Here is an 18,580-nt window from a genome sequence, read left to right as displayed (position 1 = left end):
GAGCATGTGTGCTGCGCTTCACACGTCAAGTAAAATAATTTACCCCTTTAAAAGTAAAGAAGGGTGTAATTCCGTCTAAAATTTACACCCTTCGAAACTTTGGGTGTAGGGGTGTGAGTTTTAGACCTATTTACACCCTTATTCACCCTTAGGGTTGTAAATCATTTTACAGTGCAGCTTTATGGTTAGCGCATGAGGATGATAACTGCACTTCGCGACCAAGGCATAAGTTCGTTCCCTAGTGGCGGTGGTAAGTGAAGTATTGTTTTTCTACGAGCATGAAGCCGAGGATGAGGAGATTGACCTCACAGATGACAACGCGGACACTGACGATGGCTAGTGGCGGTGGTAAGCGAAGTATTGTTTTTCTACGAGCATGAAGCCGAGGATGAGGAGATTGACCTCACAGATGACAACGCGGACACTGACGATGGCTCAATGGATAGGCCCATCGGACACAGCAAACCAAGTTTGGAGCTTTTAACTGATATCACAGTAACAAAGTTTTCATTCATTCATTCATTCATTCATTCATTCATTCATTCATTCATTCATTCGTTCATTCGTTCATTCGTTCTACGGCACACTTACCAACCAGCCAATAGTTTAGTGTTGTAGAATGCACGAATGAAAACCTTGTAGAAGCATTTTCATTCACGGTGTACCGACATGTGTGCGTGACTCGCTTTCGCCTTCTCTGCCCAGTGGCGGCAATGAAATAAGAAACACAGACTTTGAGCTTCGGTTAAATTTAACCTCTGTGCGTATTTAGTGCGGCTGCATATTTCACTCCAGTGCCCTGAGTATACTGTTATGCCCACGACCAGTTTGCTGATGGCGCTGCCATGTTTGGCGGGATTCTTCGACATGCCGCGTTTCGTCAGCAACAGAGAAAGCACAGTTCTTAGAATAAAACACCCGGCACATTAAAGTAAAATGCAGTTCCATTGAGTACGTTATAGAATTCAAGCTTCAGATAGAAACTCAAGGCTTGCGTTTTATTTTTATTTTTTTATGTCCTGCAGCCATTGGACAGAACTGACCAAAACAAGTCGCGCATACACACCAAAGTTGTCATTCGTTCAACAACAGCCCAGTCAACCAGCCGATAGTGCATGCAGTTACTTTCGAGTTCCAGATAAAAGGGGCTCTCTGCTTTGCAAGACCAAGCAGTATATACGGGCTCGTTCCGATGAGCGAGAACATCTCTATTTCCGGCCCCGTTCCTGTACGTATACACTATAGCGTGTCATGGCGATGTTTAGCGCCGTTGCATGCACGTCTGCTCAGATGCGTCACACTCCAGGAGAGCGTGAAGTTTAAGAGGAATCCGGAACTGTGTTCTCGCGAACGACGTTTGTATGCGTACACGCGCGCTGACGCGACCTCTGTTCCGGTAGAGCTGAGAGAGAGAGAGAGAGAGAGAGAGAGAGAGAGTTCCCGCGGGGTAGGCAGCGGCCGGGCGGTGAAAGCCAGTGATCCGAAGGAATCGGCGCCCCGAGAAGAAAGAAAAAAAGGAAAAATGAAATCAGAAAGGAGCCGACTGCGAAGCTTCCTCGGCGAGTTAAACGCTGCCCCGAAGACTCTGTTGCCCGTTTAACTTCGGCTGCCTCCGCATCGAGTGCCAATAAGGCGTTTCGACTGCATTGCTGAGGAGTTCGTGTGTTGTTACCGTCTTTTTTTTTTTTTTGTCTTTCTATCTCTCACCTGCCTTCACCCTCGTCATACCTATAACATCTATGCAGCAGCACGCCAGCCTGTAGCTGTACTCAAAACAACTCTCCGAAGTGAGAACGGTTGCGACTGTTAGCGAGCATTTTCGTGCGAGTGTGTTCACCCTGACTGCCTCTTTATTTTTTGTCTAACTATTTCTTTTTCTGCCTGTCTTTCCCCTCACCCCACTTTAGGGTAGCCAACCGGGCACGTCCGTCGTTAACCTCCCCCTTTCGCCTCCCCCCCTTCTCTCTATCTCGGGTTAGCATTCTCTAACTCCGAAGATTGCACTGACTTGTTTATCATCGTGGTTTACAGTGCGCACAAAGCACCCTGTGTCGGCTTTTGAGAGAGAACTGGTCCGAAATACGATTACTGTGGGGCGTACAATATTGCCCACGCTTAGAAGAACAACTAAGCTCGCAGTGAGTAATAACCTCAACGTTTCTCCAATTGTGTCGGAAGAAAGTGGCATACGCGACACACCGGACGGACGGACGGATGAAAGGGCAGGTGCACGGGCAAGGCAAGCCAAGGCTAGGCAAGCTAAAGCAAGACAAGACAAGACAAGGCAAGGCAAGTGGATGGATGGATGGATGGATGGATGGATGGATGGATGGATGGATGGATGGATGGATGGATGGATGGATGGATGGATGGATGGATGGACGGACGGACGGACGGACGGACGGACGGATGGACGGATGGATGGATGGATGGATGGATGGATGGATGGATGGATGGATGGATGGATGGATGGATGGATGGATGGATGGATGGATGGATGGATGGATGGATGGATGGATGGATGGATGGATAGTGAAATTCTCGTCGTGGAGCCCTTCGTTACAACGTCCCTCATAACCAACTGTTATGTTTCGGGACGTTGAGCTATTAGATTAAACTAAATTGGATCATGCAATGTGAACACATAGAGTCAACACCTACTGGTGCAGCATTTCGGGCTGTCTTTCATATATGTTTCCGGTGTAGACAAGCTGCAGGTTTGCAAACAAACATGCATATCACGTGCAGAAAGAGCACATGGCGGCTTTCACACTTCTGTTCTTTGCTCGTTGTCCCTTCGAACAAAAAAAAATAGGAATGTAACTTTTGATAACTCAAACACTGTTATTAATCTAACCTGCAAAGTAAATTCACGCTAGTAGATTTCGCCAAACAACTTTGCTACCCCATAATTGTGACGTCACGCTCCTCAGCCTTGTCTATTAACGTGAAGCTTGCGTAAAGAGAGTGCAAAAGGAAATGTTTCGAGGTGTGCTGTTCACTGTTTCCTTTCTTTCCATCTCGCATAATTCACTACGCTCAATCATGTTGATGCTACACGTAAGCTCACTACACCGTTCCCATGTACCGTGGCTATAAACGAATTTCTCTTAAGTTGTTTCCTATCTCCAGTTTCGTCGAGGTGAGCTTCCGCCATGATACTTTCTTTTTTCGAGTGTAGAGAGCCTCTCCATCTCTCCCCTCTTCTCTCTCTTCTTCTCAAGCTGCAAAACGTGACGAGGAAAACGGATACGGGATCGTTGAGAGCACAGCGCTGTAGAAGCGTGGCCAGTGTCTCCTACGCTCTGCATTAAGCAGCCCATGCATAAACTTGTATGGGCGGCTCCGCAGTTTGATTGCGGCGCGTGCATGGCTTCATCGGCAATCCTGCATATACGTGGTAAGAGCTACGGTCGTTAAAGGAAAGCAAAAGTAAAATAAGCAGGAAAGAAGGGGGGGGGGGGGGGGGGTGTTGCGACGAAAGCGTGGCCTTTGCGTGCCTTCGCGAAAGCTAGAAGCTGATCAGTAGAAGGGCAGAGTAATGCGAACGATCCTAGCTGGTTGAAAAATTGTAATAAAACAAAAACAAAGAAAAGAAAGATAACTAGATAGGGGTTAAGGCACCCGAATGGCTCGAACTCGTAAACGGAGTAATATGATTGGTGTACGTCCTATTATGTTTTGTACCGTCGTCTGCTTGCCATGTTGCGCAGCAGACAAACCGAGGCGTACGCAAGCCGGATACCGCCGCACGATATATGCACTGACTCATTTTGCTGAAACAACTGGTGGTGGCGTCAACCAGTCAAAATATGCGTAGCACTAGGTGCAGTTTATTGTAGGAAAGTAAAAACCAGTGTGTTGTGACCGGAAATGGCCTGCTCGCCCTTATGTTTGTCCGATAGGTCTTACGTGCACCAATGCGGCTACATTCGTGCGTCTGCAACGTAGTCGGATGTCGAGGGCAAACAGACGACAGTGCAAAACGCTCGGTACGTGCTCTGCACACCAGCCCATTTGCCACGTCGTCAACTCAGGAGAATGGCACGGCAATGACGGCGAAAAAGAACAGCAACAACAACAACAACAACAACAACGTGCAACGCGGCTCTGAAGGGCCTTGGAAATCTTGACCAGTAAGTGCGCCTTTTTAACAGTCGCAGGTATGCATTACAATGATTTCCTCGAAACCTTACACCATGTAATTTCTTCTTCTTGCGCACTCGTGACCGCTTCACGACACTGCACTCACCTACCTGCCTTTATATCCCTCAAACCTAAACACATTGTCGAGTAGCGGAAGGCAAAACACAAAACGCAAGGGCGTTTTGTGTCAAAGCGCTCTGCGTCTTTTGTTACTTCTTGTGTCCATACATATTGTGCGCTACACTACATCCCTATTCAGTTTGACTGACCAACACGTCCACATCGCTGCTCTGAGAGGTATACCGCGTGGTCTTCATCGGCGGCGCGCTGAAGAACGTTGCAAGCGAGGTCCAGGAGTCCGTCCGTCTGTCCGTATATCTGTCTGTCCATCTGTCCATCTGTCTGTCCGTCTGTCTGTCCGTATGTCCATCTGTCTGTCTGTCTGTCTGTCCGTATGTCCGTCTGCTCATATGTCTGTCCGTATGTCCATCTGTCTGTCCGTCTGTCTGTCCTTATATCCATCTGTCTATCCGTATGTCCGTCTGTCTATCCGTATGTCCGTCTGTCCATCTGTCTGTCCGTCTGTCTGTCCGTCTGTCTGTCCTTATATCCATCTGTCTATCCGTATGTCCGTCTGTCCGTCTGTCCGTCCGTCTGTTCGTCTGTCCATCTGTCTGTCTGTCTGTCTGTCTGTCTGTCTGTCTGTCTGTCTGTCTGTCTGTCTGTCTGTCTGTCTGTCTGTCTGTCTGTCCGTCCGTCCGTCCGTCCGTCCGTCCGTCTGTCCGTCCGTCCGTCTGTCTGTCTGTCTGTTTGTCCGTCCGTCCGTCTGTCCGTCTGTCTGTCTCAGCATGCACAGCACGGCTGCTCGAAGATGTGCGACCGCTCCGGCAATGAGCGAAACGGGAAGAAAGCACGCGCCCCCTCTGTTTGGCTCCGCCAACAGCACGGGCACCTTCGTTTTGCGGTGCCCGACGCTGTTCGTTCTCTCTTTTTGTGCTTCCTTCGTTTCGTGTACTCCGATGCTCTGTTACGGCCGGTGTTCTCACTTTACTTTTCCTGTTTCCGCTGCCTTTTATTTTTCCTTTATTTCTTTCTCCCCCGAGTTTGCCACTTATAAAGGGACCATTATGCGCGATATTCGTTCCGGCACGCGACTTCCGCATACTGTGCTGCTGCGGGAGCTCGCCGGCCAAGGGCGTTTCTGTACAACGGGAGCGCGAGAATAAATTGGTTTTCCGCAAGCGGAGAAAGAGAAACATTGTGTCCTTGCCTGCTGGTCTCGGAGATCACAGGGAAAGGCACCGAAGTTGCGGAATGTTGTTTACCAGGAGCGTTTAGATTGCAAGCGATGTATGAGAGGTATAAATCCTTGTAAACGGTAGACTGAGTTTCTGGTGTTCCAACGTGACGCACGTATAGATATAGTCTATCTGAGGATCGTCGTAGTGTAGGACACCGGGTTAATTTAGGCACCCCGGAGATCCATGAGGACCACCCAAAGCTCGGTGCATAGCACTTTTGTATTCCGCCGCCATCATACACTCTAATTAATATTACACCCTCCAGGGTGAATTGGATGTCCAAGCACCAGTTTTGCACGTTTAATTTCTCTGCAATTTCCAAGACGGGTGCATTAGTTAGCAGAACACGCCATCTGTGTGCCCGCACTTTGAATCTATAGGCTACGCATTTTTTTTATTTGCTTTATTTGGAAGTCTCACAAAACACTTCTGGATTACTTCGGCGCATCTCAGAAAGACTAGGCTGACGACAGAATGGAAGATATCGCAGAAAAAATAAGACGAGTGTGCATTTTGGCAATTCCCCCACCCCCAAAACATTACCCTTCAACATGGGTGTATTATCGTAGTTCGCATAAACATCCTTTTCTATTGGTGTAAGGGAGTGAGTTATAAACGCAAGAAAACACTCTTAATGGCGCAATTCTACATAATGCATATAAGGCCGCTGCAGTCGGGAATCCAACCCATGACGTTAGGCTCATACGCAAAAAGCACCGAGGCTACATCGGGCCAGCAAGATTACCACAGAGTGCAATTTACAATGAGAGAAAGCCCTAATTATCATATTATGTACTTCTCAGAGATAGGTGTTTTGTTTTGGATAGACCACAAAATAAGTTTTCTTTTTTCTTTGAACGAGTATCGCGGTACGAATTTCTCAGCTTTTACTCGGGAGTAATGCATATTTGCTATAGGTAGATGGGGTTAAAAAGGCAACGCAAGGTCTCTGAAGGGTGCCTCAGTGACTGACGACTTAGTGCTCCGTAAGCGTCACGTGCTTATTAGTTGACACGGGCAGGCATTGTCTCCCATACCTTAATGTACTGGGCGTAGCGTCGCAAAGTGCACGTAAATATATATATATATATATATATATATATATATATATATATATATATATATATATATATATATATATATATATATATATATATGTGTGTGTGTGTGTGTGTGTGTGTGTGTGTGTGTGTGTGTGTGTGTGTGTGTGTGTGTGTGTGTGTGTGTGTGTGTGTGTGTGTGTGTGTGTGTGTGTGTGTGGAGAGAGAGAGAGAGAGAGAGAGCGAAGAAGGAAAGGCAGGGAGGCAGGGAGGATACTTTCACGTGCACTAAGTTTGGTGCAGGATGTCTATAGTCGGGCACTCTTGTCTGTTGCCTTCAGGTAGGGAAAAGCGCTCGAACTGCTTTCTGGGCTAATGAACTGTGAGGCCAAGCTCCCAATATCTCCGCTTCTGTAAATTGCCTGTCATCCAGTCTGTTCAAGGCACACTGGAGGGCCTGACGTTGATTATCAAAGCGAGAACAGTGGCACAGAAGACGACTGATGGTCTCTTCACACTTGCACTTAGCGCACATTGGTGAGTCCGCCATCCCAATGCGATAGCTGTAGCAGTTGGTGAATGCTACTCCTACCCACAGCCGACCACAGCAGTGTTGCTTCACGTCGTGAAAGGTATGCTACACGTGTATATAGTGTAGCATATAATGTATATAGGGAGGCAGGCCCGATACGCTCACGCCAACACAGTGCGCTTATTGTGCGCTCTCTCTGCATCCTTTACCCCTTTCCCCAGCACAGGGTAGCCAGCCGGTACTTACACTGGCTACTTACACTGGTACTTACACTGGCTAACCTCCCTGTCTTTCCTCCTCTTTGTCTCTCTCTCTCTCTCTCTCTCTCTCTCTCTCTCTCTCTCTCTGCATTCGCGGTGCTTCTGTATTGCCACCGCATCTCCAGAATGTAAGAAAGAAAAAAAAGGAAAAAAAAGAAAAAAAAGAGCTGTTCCAGCGTATTGCTGCTCCGAGGGAAAAAAATCACGGTATTGCAGATGTTGTTTACTGCCGTGCGCGCTGTTCGACAAAGTACTTCCGTCCAGCTTTGGTGGTTGAAACGCATTAACGTTCTGGCTTCTATGCGGTCGGATGCTTTTGAAAAGCCCGAAGGCCGTGGTGAGACTACCTGTCGTTAACCGCGCGTGCAGGGGGGGCCGGGCAACGCTCAAGGCTGTTCACCGCGCACGCGCGCTAAGGTTACGTCTTCGCTATTTGGTCAGAAGAGTCCCAGGGTTAATCAAGTTAATTTATCCTAAAGGGACACTCAAGGACAGCAGTAAACAAGTTTGTACTAATAAACTATACTTTCAAAACGACATTTTCATTCGTTTGGTCGACAAAGGGTAGTTACCTTGTAGTGGAGAAAATGAAACTCAAACTCCTCGTTTTTTTGTTTTTTTTCGCACCGGAAGCCCGAGTGAAACACGTTAGCGTGACGTCGTGGATTTCAAAGTATCTTGAAAGTTTGAAACTTTATTTACACACTTTTGTTGCTAAGTTGTTGAAGTTGCTAAGATATGTTGAAGCTTCTACGACGAAAAGGTGAGCGGTGTGGTTAGCGGATGCTCATCGCCGATGGCGACTAAGCGGAGTCCTTACCTAATAGTGGCGGTATTTTTGCTTCAGAGTAGATCGACAAGCACACTTATTTCTTCGCTCTGAACTAGAAATAACGGGGGCCTATAGCAGCATTGTTCTCAGTGCTGACAAGAGCAGCAGCGGACAACATTTGTGGGCGAAGGAAGCTTTTAGAAACAGTTCCTCAAGCGCGATTTCACCCGTGTTGTGGACTAACAAATGTTTACCACAGATGCAGTAATATGGTGCTTCCGCTCATGTCTATAATATGATGCCCGAGAAAATAAGAGAACATTTTTTTGAGACTGTGGTCACACAACGTGATTATGACCGCAAGCCCTCGGGAAGATCAGAGCAACAAACTACTAATTAACCCTTCGCAAATTACGGAGTCAAGATTTTTGTGTCGGCACTTGCGGAGTTTGTCATCGCGTACGTGTTGCGTCATGCTTGGTCACTGGATCTGGAAGCGGAAGGCTCCACGACTGCTGTATTTTCTCTTTGAGCAAAATTAGTTTTTAACGTCACGCCCAATAACGCTTCCTTGCGTTTGTGTTCCCGTACGTTAAACTAAAAGTCTTCAAAGGCACACACCAACACGTCCTGCAAATGTGCTTGCGTTTAATCTGCGTAAGGGCATACAAACGCTATTCTCAAACTGTCTATCTTCTCCAGATAAGTGTCGGTGCTCTGGCTGCCTCACAACAATACGAAACGATGTCTACCAAAATGAAAATGTGAGCCAAGTACAGAGACATTGATAGAGCGAAGCGCAGGCAGGCGCAGGTGCGGTGGCGGACAGTGGCGGGCGTCTTGTAGGCGTCATGGCGCGCCGGCAAGCGTACGTGTAGTTTGGCCTTAACAGTTGAAACTGCAGACTCGAAAAGACGTTGTCGATATCCATGACGTCATGGCAAGCTGTGGAGAGAACTTGACGCTTGAGTCCCCACGCATCTCTCGTTATTGCGTTTCTTTTTTTTTTTTTGCCTTACCAGGCATTCTTTACTGAAGGAGTGGCCGTGTTGGTATCGCATAAGCGTAATTTATTAACGCATACTATTTCAGTTAAGTGTCCCTTTAAACTCAGAATCGTGAAGTGATCCCCCTGATTTGAGAGCTAACTAAGTGCCGTATTTACGCATATGGCCGTAGGACCTGCGCAATGTTATTGAGCGATGTTCTCCTACAGACAACAATGACAATAATATGCAGCATTTTTTTTATTAGATCTCACCAAGATGTTCATTGCACTGAGAGGCGTTGACTACTGCTTTTCGCGAATGCATTGACTAGCCGACATTTACTTGTGGCGTAGAAAAACCAGGCAAAGCAAGCTTCGCAGAATATGCAGCGGCTTCGTACTTCAGCAGATATGAATGTTTTTTCCTTCTGTGAATACTAAAGTAATTTGTTGTCGCTAAGATGACTTGCCATAAAGATAAATTTAGAGCGCGTACAAAAACGTGCGAGTTATTTATGAGATGATATTTCTGCGTGATACAATCTAATGTTAAACATTTAATACTTAAATACTGTAATTGCACAATGTAATCAGTCTATTTCGTATTGGTACTCAAACGTCATAGAGGTGGTGCTTAAAAAAAACGTGAAGCCAAACCCCTAACATAGCATGTCATTAGCCGTATCAAGGAAATTTTGCAAGTCAGCTTTCTCGCTAAGCAAGGCATCAGTCCGGAAAAGTAAGGTGGCCCAGCGGAGAAGACGGAAATTCGCATATCAGAAAGTGTTGCTTTCAGGCTTAAAGAGAGAGAGAATGAAGGTGAAAGGCAGGGAGGTTTACACAATGCTAAATACAAATGCTTAGGTCACTTTCCTTTACAATACGATACACCCTGCTATCACTAGATTTGCGGGCCTTGATACTGCAATTGTCAGTCCACAGAAATTGCCATTTGTGCGCTGTTTTTTTTTTTTTCAGTGTAAGAGCCTTGGCAAGCAATCGTTTGTTCTCGGAGACAGGCGATCCTTCACATAAATTGCCGTATCACAGCTACCGGAGAAGCCAACATCAGACGTGCTCGGACGGGCCTAGCGCTTTACGGACAAAGTCGTTTTTCTTGTCCCGGCGACAAAACCTCGCGACAATGTTCTTTTCGTCTGATTTAGTTGAGACGACGCGATGGATTGCATCAAAGTCGCTGGGAGTGACAAGACATTGAATAGCTTCACCCATCCGCTTCATAGTCCTCGCCCTGAGTGACTTGTAGGCCCTTAATTTCAACATTATTTAGCCGCGAATACTGCTCGAGTTCCGTAACTCTTCTGGTTAGCGCCTCATTTTGCGCAATCAGTTCCTTGTTGGTTAGTGTGAGTTAATCCTGTTTCACCTTGATAGAGTCAAAACTGTCGCACAGAAATCGCACACTCTCACCTAGGGACGTGCCTTCCCCGTGGCCTACCTGAGCTAACTTTTTAATTTTAGCTGTTAAATCATTAGTGACAGCGTCATGACTAGAGCAAAGCAATGAGTCAAGCAAATTATTATTTTTTTTCGTCAGCTCGGCATTGGACGGCATGGCCAGCAAAGATACCAAATACACACAGTAAAGAAGAAGCACGTATTACGAGGTAGCAGTCGTGGCAAAAAGGAATGCACAATCGCGTGTAGAAACAGATACCAACTCGCAGAGCAAGTAGGAAGCAGTCAGCACAGGCTCCAGTTGCCACAACCCGCCTCAAAAATTACGGGGGTCTCACGGTAGCGTCCTCTTAAATCCTACCTAGTTGGTGACGTCAAGCTAGCAGGTGCCCCCTTCCGGATGCCGACGTCCCAGTCGTAGTCGATGCAATGGCCGCTGGACTTGATAGTTGCTGCGCCGCACACGTGCCTAGAGCACAGCTTCATCCAGATAACTGCAGAGCAAATAGGAAGCGATCAGCACAGGCTCAAGTGGCCGCAACCGCTGCCTCGAAAATTGTAATGTCCTTATTTAGGAAATATTAAGCCACCCACGCAAAAAGAAACGAAAGAAAATCACTGGAGCACGCTACGTAATTCTGGGTGTCCATGCTCTCGAACAACGAGCAATATAACACGTGTGCGTGGCGTTTCTCTTGCGTGGTTATCCCGCCATAACAATCGGTACTTTCTTGGACACACCGTAAGTTTCTAGAGTTCATTTACTATATTCATGCTGTTCGCAACTCCTGCTGACCTTCATCGGTTTACGAATTTAAACAAGGACGAGGAAGCTGGGTGTACGAGTGCTCACTTGCGACTAGCTTTTAGAGCGAATAGCTTTCGTTGGCATTTTCACCCGTCTTCATGGGTGGCACTGCTCGGAGGTTGGACTTTCATCGCCCATGCAAAAGGCGCTGACGCAACTCGCGCGACCGAGCTGAAAGAAAATTTATTGACCTCTTAGGAACACCTACAACTAAATGGTGTGTGTCAATACTGGTGCATAACGTTACCACAAAGAATCGTTCATGCAATGCAACACACTGGATATAAACACAGGAGATTCAGCAGACAAAATAGCAAGTGGGGAATTGTACGGTGAACACTGGCAACCGCCAGGATTGCAGTATACGTGCGAGAACATTATTTGCCAGACTCGGATCCGTAGATGACACGCGAGGCGCACACGGGTACAAAGGCGCTACTGAGGCAGATCGAAGTTTTGGGGCATCACTATGGCCGTCACTCTGGGTACCACTCGAGGCATATCACTCTGCCTCGAAGAACGGTTAGGTTAGGCTTCACTGTAAAATAACTTACGAAAGTGAATAAGGGTGTAAATTGGGCTGTAACTCATACTCGTACACTTTTTGCACGCTTACAAGCGAATAAGGGTGTAAGTCGGTCTGTAGTTCGCAGTAGTACACCCTTCTTAATCTTCGAAAGCGTGTAAGGGTGTAAATAGTTCTGCAACTCATACCCGTACACCCTTTTTCGCTCTTATGAGTGAATAATGGTACAAGTCGGTCTATAACGCCCAGCCGTACGCCCTTATTTGGCATATGGGTGTGAGTTTTAGACTGACTTACATACTTATTCACTTTTAAGGGTGCAAATTATTGTACAGTGTTGAGGGGAGCGTTCGTTGCCGAAGGAGAACTGTTAGAGCTCCTTGGGACTCTCGTGCTGTCTACCTATACTACAGCTACAGATGTACTGATTAACGGCTCTGTTCCTTGTGGAATTACGCAGTGAATCAACAGGTGCTGCCTTAATATCCTCACTGCAACAAATTCGTGCCGTCAAGCGTGCCATTCTTCAAATAAAACGCGCAGCTTTCTTTGAGCGTTCAGTTATCTGCTTATGTCAACAATCCTAGTCGATGGATTTTGCACATTTTTTTGTTGTTTTTCATATTGTGGAATGTAGATCAGTATAAGCATCAAGCAGCCACGTCTGACATGCACACATGCAAATAAAGGGTATCTCGACAACCCTGCATGAACTCAATGATACCGGCTGATCAAATCGAATTCACCTTTGCCTAGGTCAAGTGAGATGCTTGGGCTTATTCGTCGTGTGACATAATTCGATGTACACAGCGTTGGCTCTCGTCCCCTCTGCTTATTTGTGCTGCGTTTTCCACGCTGCACGGTAGGAGAGCAGTGTCATTTGCACACTGGGAATTACTTCGTCGTACACGAAACTCCTTGAGCAGTTCACGTGCTATCGTGTCCCTGTAACCCAGGTCTACGACTTCTACTGATGATCCCGTGCAGTCCAATGCAGTGACCTTGTCGATGTGACACTGCACGGGACAATGGCAGAACGAAAGCTTCTGCATAAATCAGCCTAAGTTACAACTGAAGTTGCGAACTAAGATCCACACGCTACAGTTCCTTCGCGAGCATTCGGTTTACCAAGCGAGTTATATATAACACCCAAAATATTTCAAAAGAAAGAAACAGCGATAGTCTGGACAAAGGGAGTCATTCGTTCCATGAAAGGGCGGCGAACGACGACCACCGCGGCATCGATTCCATAGTTTTGCGGCAGATGGCGCCAAAACGCGGCTAGTCGCTTCAAGTCGGGGATGGTGCGTGCACCGAAAGCTGGTTTCACTGCTTGCCTTAATAATCGTGTGGCGAAGCTTTCCAGCAGATGCGCAGGAGGCGGGTCGGCTTGAAGATTCAAATTTGCCGGTTGACTCAGGTAAGGGTAAGAACACACCTCTCGTCACAGAGGGGGAACAACAGGGCCCATATTCTTGTTCGGTTGCTCTCGAGAATTATTTCACTCTCACGTGATGTAACGGGCAGCGGGGCCTCTTGTTGAATCAACAGCCGTGCCACCTGCTGGCTTATCTAATGAACGCGCAACGAAGGTGATATACCCGAAGGTGATCGACCGAGAATATGGCTACAGGCTATGCACGCTCCCGTACTTCAACCGTTTAGGAACGTCTTTTGAAGCTCATCACTGTAACGTGGTAGTAGTGTATTACCAATGATCTCGCAGTGATTGCCAATTCTGTCGATCGCGATTGCTGGCTTCGTTGGAAACCGCGTAGTACCTTTCCAATTATTATGCCTTTTGCAACGTTCAGGTAAGTTTAGCCTAGCAGACTCGGGCGACTGCACTTGAACTACTTAACCCCGGGAAACGGCAAGCCGCCCATTCGCGGCAGTAATCTTGCTCAGGGTAATTCACCAAGGCCCTAATGCTGGAATAGCACTTATCCGGATAGATTGAAGGAGATAGACCGCATGTAGCCATCAAGCAGGTTCAGCAGAACCTTTCCGTTTCTAGAATCCTTTAGGCGTGTCGCTAGTAACATTCATGCGCCTTCGGACCTTCGGCACTCAAGAATGATATCATTGTGTAATGAGGTATGTACCAATTAAGTTATGAATTACTCATTAAGCGAGCAAGTAAAGGCGTACCGGCTTTCATTGCTTTATTATTTGCTCATGTGCAGCCTCTGTTCGCTCGTTCTGCCATTTCCACCATGAGCTGATCCACTGGGCCAGCTTTTAGATCAGCGCCCACACTGACAAAGGTTTCTGTTATACTTTCACCTTCACTTTATTTTCTTAAAGACCCCTCTTCGGAGTATTACATAAGCGGTGGGTTACAAAAAAATATGAGAAACAAGGAATATGAAAATTTTACAAGGCATAATGCAAGGCAATTTCTTCTATGAAGGCAGATGAGCTGGGTATAGAAACGATGTTGTGCGCAAGGCCATTGCAGGCTTTGGCTGCAAAAGCGATAGTACGCGCATGCGGACGAGCTACGTTTAAATAATGTCCTATGCGATGGCATATGCGTGATGGTGGCAAGATATGTGGTGCGCGATTGAGTATGCTGTGGTAGAATTTGTGAAATAATGATGAGCTGGCAATTAAACGGCGGTGGCAAAAGGGTTTGTATGCCAGATTCCGCTTTTAACGAAGTTACGCTGACATCGTATGAAAAAGCGGAGTGAGTGAACCTGATGGCCCGATTCTGAAATGCCTCAAGGGCGGTAATGAGGAAAGGCTGGCGAGGGCTCCAAATGGCTGATGCGTATTCTAGTGTGCGTCGTACTAGTGTCTTATAAGCTAATAGTTTCGCATGCTGCGGGGCGTTTTTTAAGTGACGTCGTAGGAACAAGTGATTTGTTAGCTGAAGAGATAACGTTAGTCACATGCACTCACCAGTCCAGATCATTTGAAACGGTAACACCCAGGTACTTATAATTGTTTGCACACTGAATTTGTTCGTTAGGGATTTCGTATTGAAATACCAAGGGGTTATAATTGCGAGGGAGCGACGTTGCTTGGTTTAGGACCATTAATCAACGTTAAAACCAATTTTGAATGTTGTTTAAGTCTTCGTGAAGGGCGATTTGATCATTATCGTTAGTAACTAAGCGGTAAATGACACAATCATCAGCGTACATGCAGATTTTTCACGACACGTGTAATGGTAGATCATTAATGTATATTAAAATTAGGAGCGGGCCTAGTACAGAGTCCTGAGGGACGCCTGACGTTACGGGTAGGGGCTCAGAAGTATTGTTATCGACGTACACCGACTGCATGCGATTAGTGAGGAATTGTTCTATCCATGTTAAGACTGCAAGATGTAGGTTTAACCGTGAAAGTTTTAGGAGTAGTCGTTGGTGAGCCACTTTGTCGAATGCTTTTGCGAAGTCAAGGAAAATTGCGTCAGTTTGTATGTTAATATCGAGGTTTGAGTGTAGATCGTGAAGAAAAACAGCCAATTGTGTTTCGCAAGTTCATCCCTTGCGGAATCCGTGCTAGGATTAGTCAAAGAAATTGTTAGTATCAAGGAAGTTAACTATATGGGTGTATATGACATGTTCCATGATCTTACAGGGCACCGACGTGATGGCAATGGGAGGCGGGGGGGGGGGGGGGGGGGGTAGTTCAAAGGCAAGCTTTTACTGCCCGATATGTAAACTGGAACGACCGTACTCATGTTCCACTCTTTCGGGAGGTTTCCAGAAGACAATGACTGTGAAAACAGTAATGTTAGGCATGCCGCAGAGATGACCTTAGTATTCTTTAAAAAACTTGGATGTGATTTCGTCGAGACCTGCGGATGACAAAAGTTTAGTGTTATCTATTATATTTGAAATTCCGTGTTTCGAGAAAGTGACAGCCGGCGTTGTAGGTGGAGACGGCGCAAGGAACGTAGGTAAGGGAGCGTCTGGTTCTTTAGTGAACACTGAAGAAAAGAAAAGGAATTCGGTAAGGAGATAGTGCGTGATGGCAGCGGGTTAATGAGTTGCCAAAATTTCTTTGGATTTTCACTTATCATGTTAGCCAGGTCGAAATAAAAAAAAGTGTATTTGCGTGAGCGAATCGCTGATAGATAAATGCGTTCTGCTTCGTAGTACTTGTTCCACGAATGATCGTTCGGGTTTTGCTTAGCTTGTGGAAATAGGCGCTTTTTCTTATTCTCGAGTGTTTTCAGATTTTTTGTGAACCATGGTTTATGGCGGTTAGAGTGTATCGATAATGTTGGTATGTATTTTTCAGTTAAGAGTGGCACTTTTTCTTGAAAAAGAAACCAATTTTCTTGAACAGATTGGTGTTGAAAGGCCGTTTTGACTTCCTCGTAGAATACTTCTAATTCTTTATTTATTGCCGGGTAATTGCCTTTATCGTAAAGGAGGATTGTTCTTTTATGAGTATGGCGTGGGGTCGGGAATAAGGTGAATGTAGCAAGAATTACTTTGTGGTCCCTTATTTCGTTACAGTAAGTAAGAGACGATAGTGTTTCAGGATTTGAAGACAGTACTAGGTCTGGAATGTTGGCATTATCAATGCGTGACACGCGTTGGTTCAATTACCAATTGTGAAAGGTTATAATTCAGATAGACATTAACGAACTCTTTGGATTCAGTGCTACCGGTGTTTATTTGAGGGCTAGACCAATCAATGTTTGGATAATTGAAGTCCCCGAATAGCAGAATGTGCGCGTTAGGATATTTTTTTACCTAGTTGGCTTTGGATATTATTCAGTTTCCTGGGAAAATCTGCAGAACTCCAGGGGAGGGAGGTGGTCGGTAGCATACACCTACAAGCAGTAGTTCAGGTTTCGCACGACCGAGGATCCATAAAATTTCTAAGTCAGAGCTCATGTGAACTGTGGAAAACGAAAGTTCTTTTTTAATGGCTATAAGGACGCCTCCTCCTCTACGTCCTTGCCGATTTTTGCGGATTAGTTCAAAGTTAGGCAGGTCTTCTAATATTTCAGTATCAGGAACGTCATCGGAGAGCCATGTTTCGGTTAGTATGAGCAGCTTGCCTTCGGATGATGAGACAAGATTTGATATAGTATCACGTTTTGTAAGGGTTCTTCGTATGTTAGTGTAGGTAACTGAAAATGACGGAATTGAACGAGCGGCAGGTGTAGCACAGTGAGGCAGTTTTTGATGGCGTGATAGCTATGTTATTTCTTGGACACTTTGAGATGACTCGTCAAAGACATAACGCTTGGAGTTCATGTGAATTGATTTGTAATGAAGTGAATAAGGCATAGATTTGTTTTTTTCAAAGGCGATAAGATGCCTCCGCGCATTTTGGACCTGGTGGGAGCAGTCTTCGCTAATGCCGTAAGGAGTACCTTTCAATTTACGGCCATTAGTTAAAATCGCTTCTTAAGTTTTGAAGGAATTGAATTTAACAACTGGATGGTTTCGACCTTGGGTGTGTCTGCCCAGTCGATGTGCGCGTTCAATTAATTGGGGACCTAATGTGAAGTTCAGGTACTCAGAGCAATAACGAATGAGTATTTCTTCGGAACTCGCGAAAGATTCTTTTGGGTTAGTATCGGGAATAGAGTAGAACAACAAGTTGTTGCGTCTGGACTGGTTCTCAGCATCATCAAAACGGCTTTCTAGTTTTACCATTCGATTAGCAGCAATTAGTGTGTCTGTCTGTAACGTTTCCAGCTGCCGTCGCATAGGCTAATACGCCGACAGTTGGTCTCGATATTAGTCAGCCGTGTACTGAGTTCAGAGATAGCGTTGCTAGTTACGAGAAGTTGAGCTTTCATGTCTTGTACCTCTGTTAGTAGTTTAGACTGACCAGCGGCCAATTTCTTGAGCTCTGCAAATATAGTTGCCATTTCGGGACCGGGGTTAGTCTCAATATCACCCGCGAGCAATAACAAGTCACGGGCGACCGCGACACATTCGCAACAAATACAAATCAAACAACTCGAGCTCAAGCGGTTACACTCAGAATGCTACAAACATGCACATACCCCACGCAAAACAGATTACACCATTACATGCTTGGGCTCTACGACAAGTCTTATTGCACCAATTGCAATACATCCTTTAACGTATATCATTTACTCTGACCGTGCTCGCAAGCTCACATAAACTCCGAACCGAACAAGCGCAAGTTTGAAAAAGCAATCCGGAGTGAAGAACTCGCTCTCCAACTCTGGGCCGTCCAGCAGGTCCACGACGCCGCCAGGAAACTCAACCTCCCGGTTCCGCCGTTGGTGGCGGGCACTCCATGAGAGCCCCAAAGCTCTCGTGGCCTGCAGGACCTGAATAAAGTTGATTTCCTTCCTTCCTGCGAGCTTGGCAGCTTTACCAACTCGTAATGACTGGTTTCTTTAGCGTATAAACTGTACGATGGACCAACCTGCATGGAGAAACGCAGAGGGTTAGATGACTCGTTTGTGGCACAGTCACCAAGCACACAGGGCGATGCGGATCGGGGCACCAGCTTTATGGCAGGCACCAAGACGATTGTCGTTGACGATGGGGCCAGCCTGGGTGGGATGAGGACCAGTGGTTTTCGGATGTGGCAACGGTAGATATGCAGAAATATTGGTTGTAGGCAGCTTCCACAGGCGTATTGCTGGAACGCCATCAGCGCATAACGACGGCGCCTGAGAAGGCACTACGCATGATGACACCGCAACCAAGCCAGGAAGAAGCGTCAGCAGTAGAGCAGTTCGGAAACTGGCCTGCACGGCGAAGCGCAGAGGGTTAGATGACTCGCTTGTGGCACAGCCACCAAGCCCACCTGCGAAAGTGCTATCCACG

General features: G+C 46.4%; 1 protein-coding gene across 10 annotated transcripts in view; it reads right to left on the bottom strand.

Annotated features, from left to right (window-relative positions):
* Positions 1-18,580, bottom strand: part of LOC135900901 (uncharacterized) — a 435,375-nt gene that overhangs the window by 305,224 nt on the left and 111,571 nt on the right. For 3 of the 10 annotated variants that reach the window (XR_011512254.1, XR_010563969.2, XR_011512255.1), the window contains 3 exons: positions 18,174-18,501; positions 12,539-12,808; positions 8,826-10,952 (listed from right to left, as the gene is read on the bottom strand). Coding sequence is in view for 2 of the 10 variants with exons in the window: in XM_070534410.1 (XP_070390511.1) it covers positions 10,820-10,952 (133 nt within the window). In the remaining 8 variants the exon portion in view is untranslated. Of the gene's footprint in view, positions 1-8,825; positions 10,953-12,538; positions 12,809-18,173; positions 18,502-18,580 lie in introns of those variants that run through there. The other 7 variants (XR_010563970.2, XR_011512256.1, XM_070534410.1 and 4 more) reach the window with 4 other exon arrangements.

Source organism: Dermacentor albipictus, chromosome 2 (genome assembly GCF_038994185.2).
Source record: "Dermacentor albipictus isolate Rhodes 1998 colony chromosome 2, USDA_Dalb.pri_finalv2, whole genome shotgun sequence".
In the NCBI taxonomy this organism is placed as follows: Eukaryota; Metazoa; Arthropoda; class Arachnida; order Ixodida; family Ixodidae; genus Dermacentor; species Dermacentor albipictus.
This window is presented reverse-complemented; position numbering and strand designations above follow the sequence as displayed.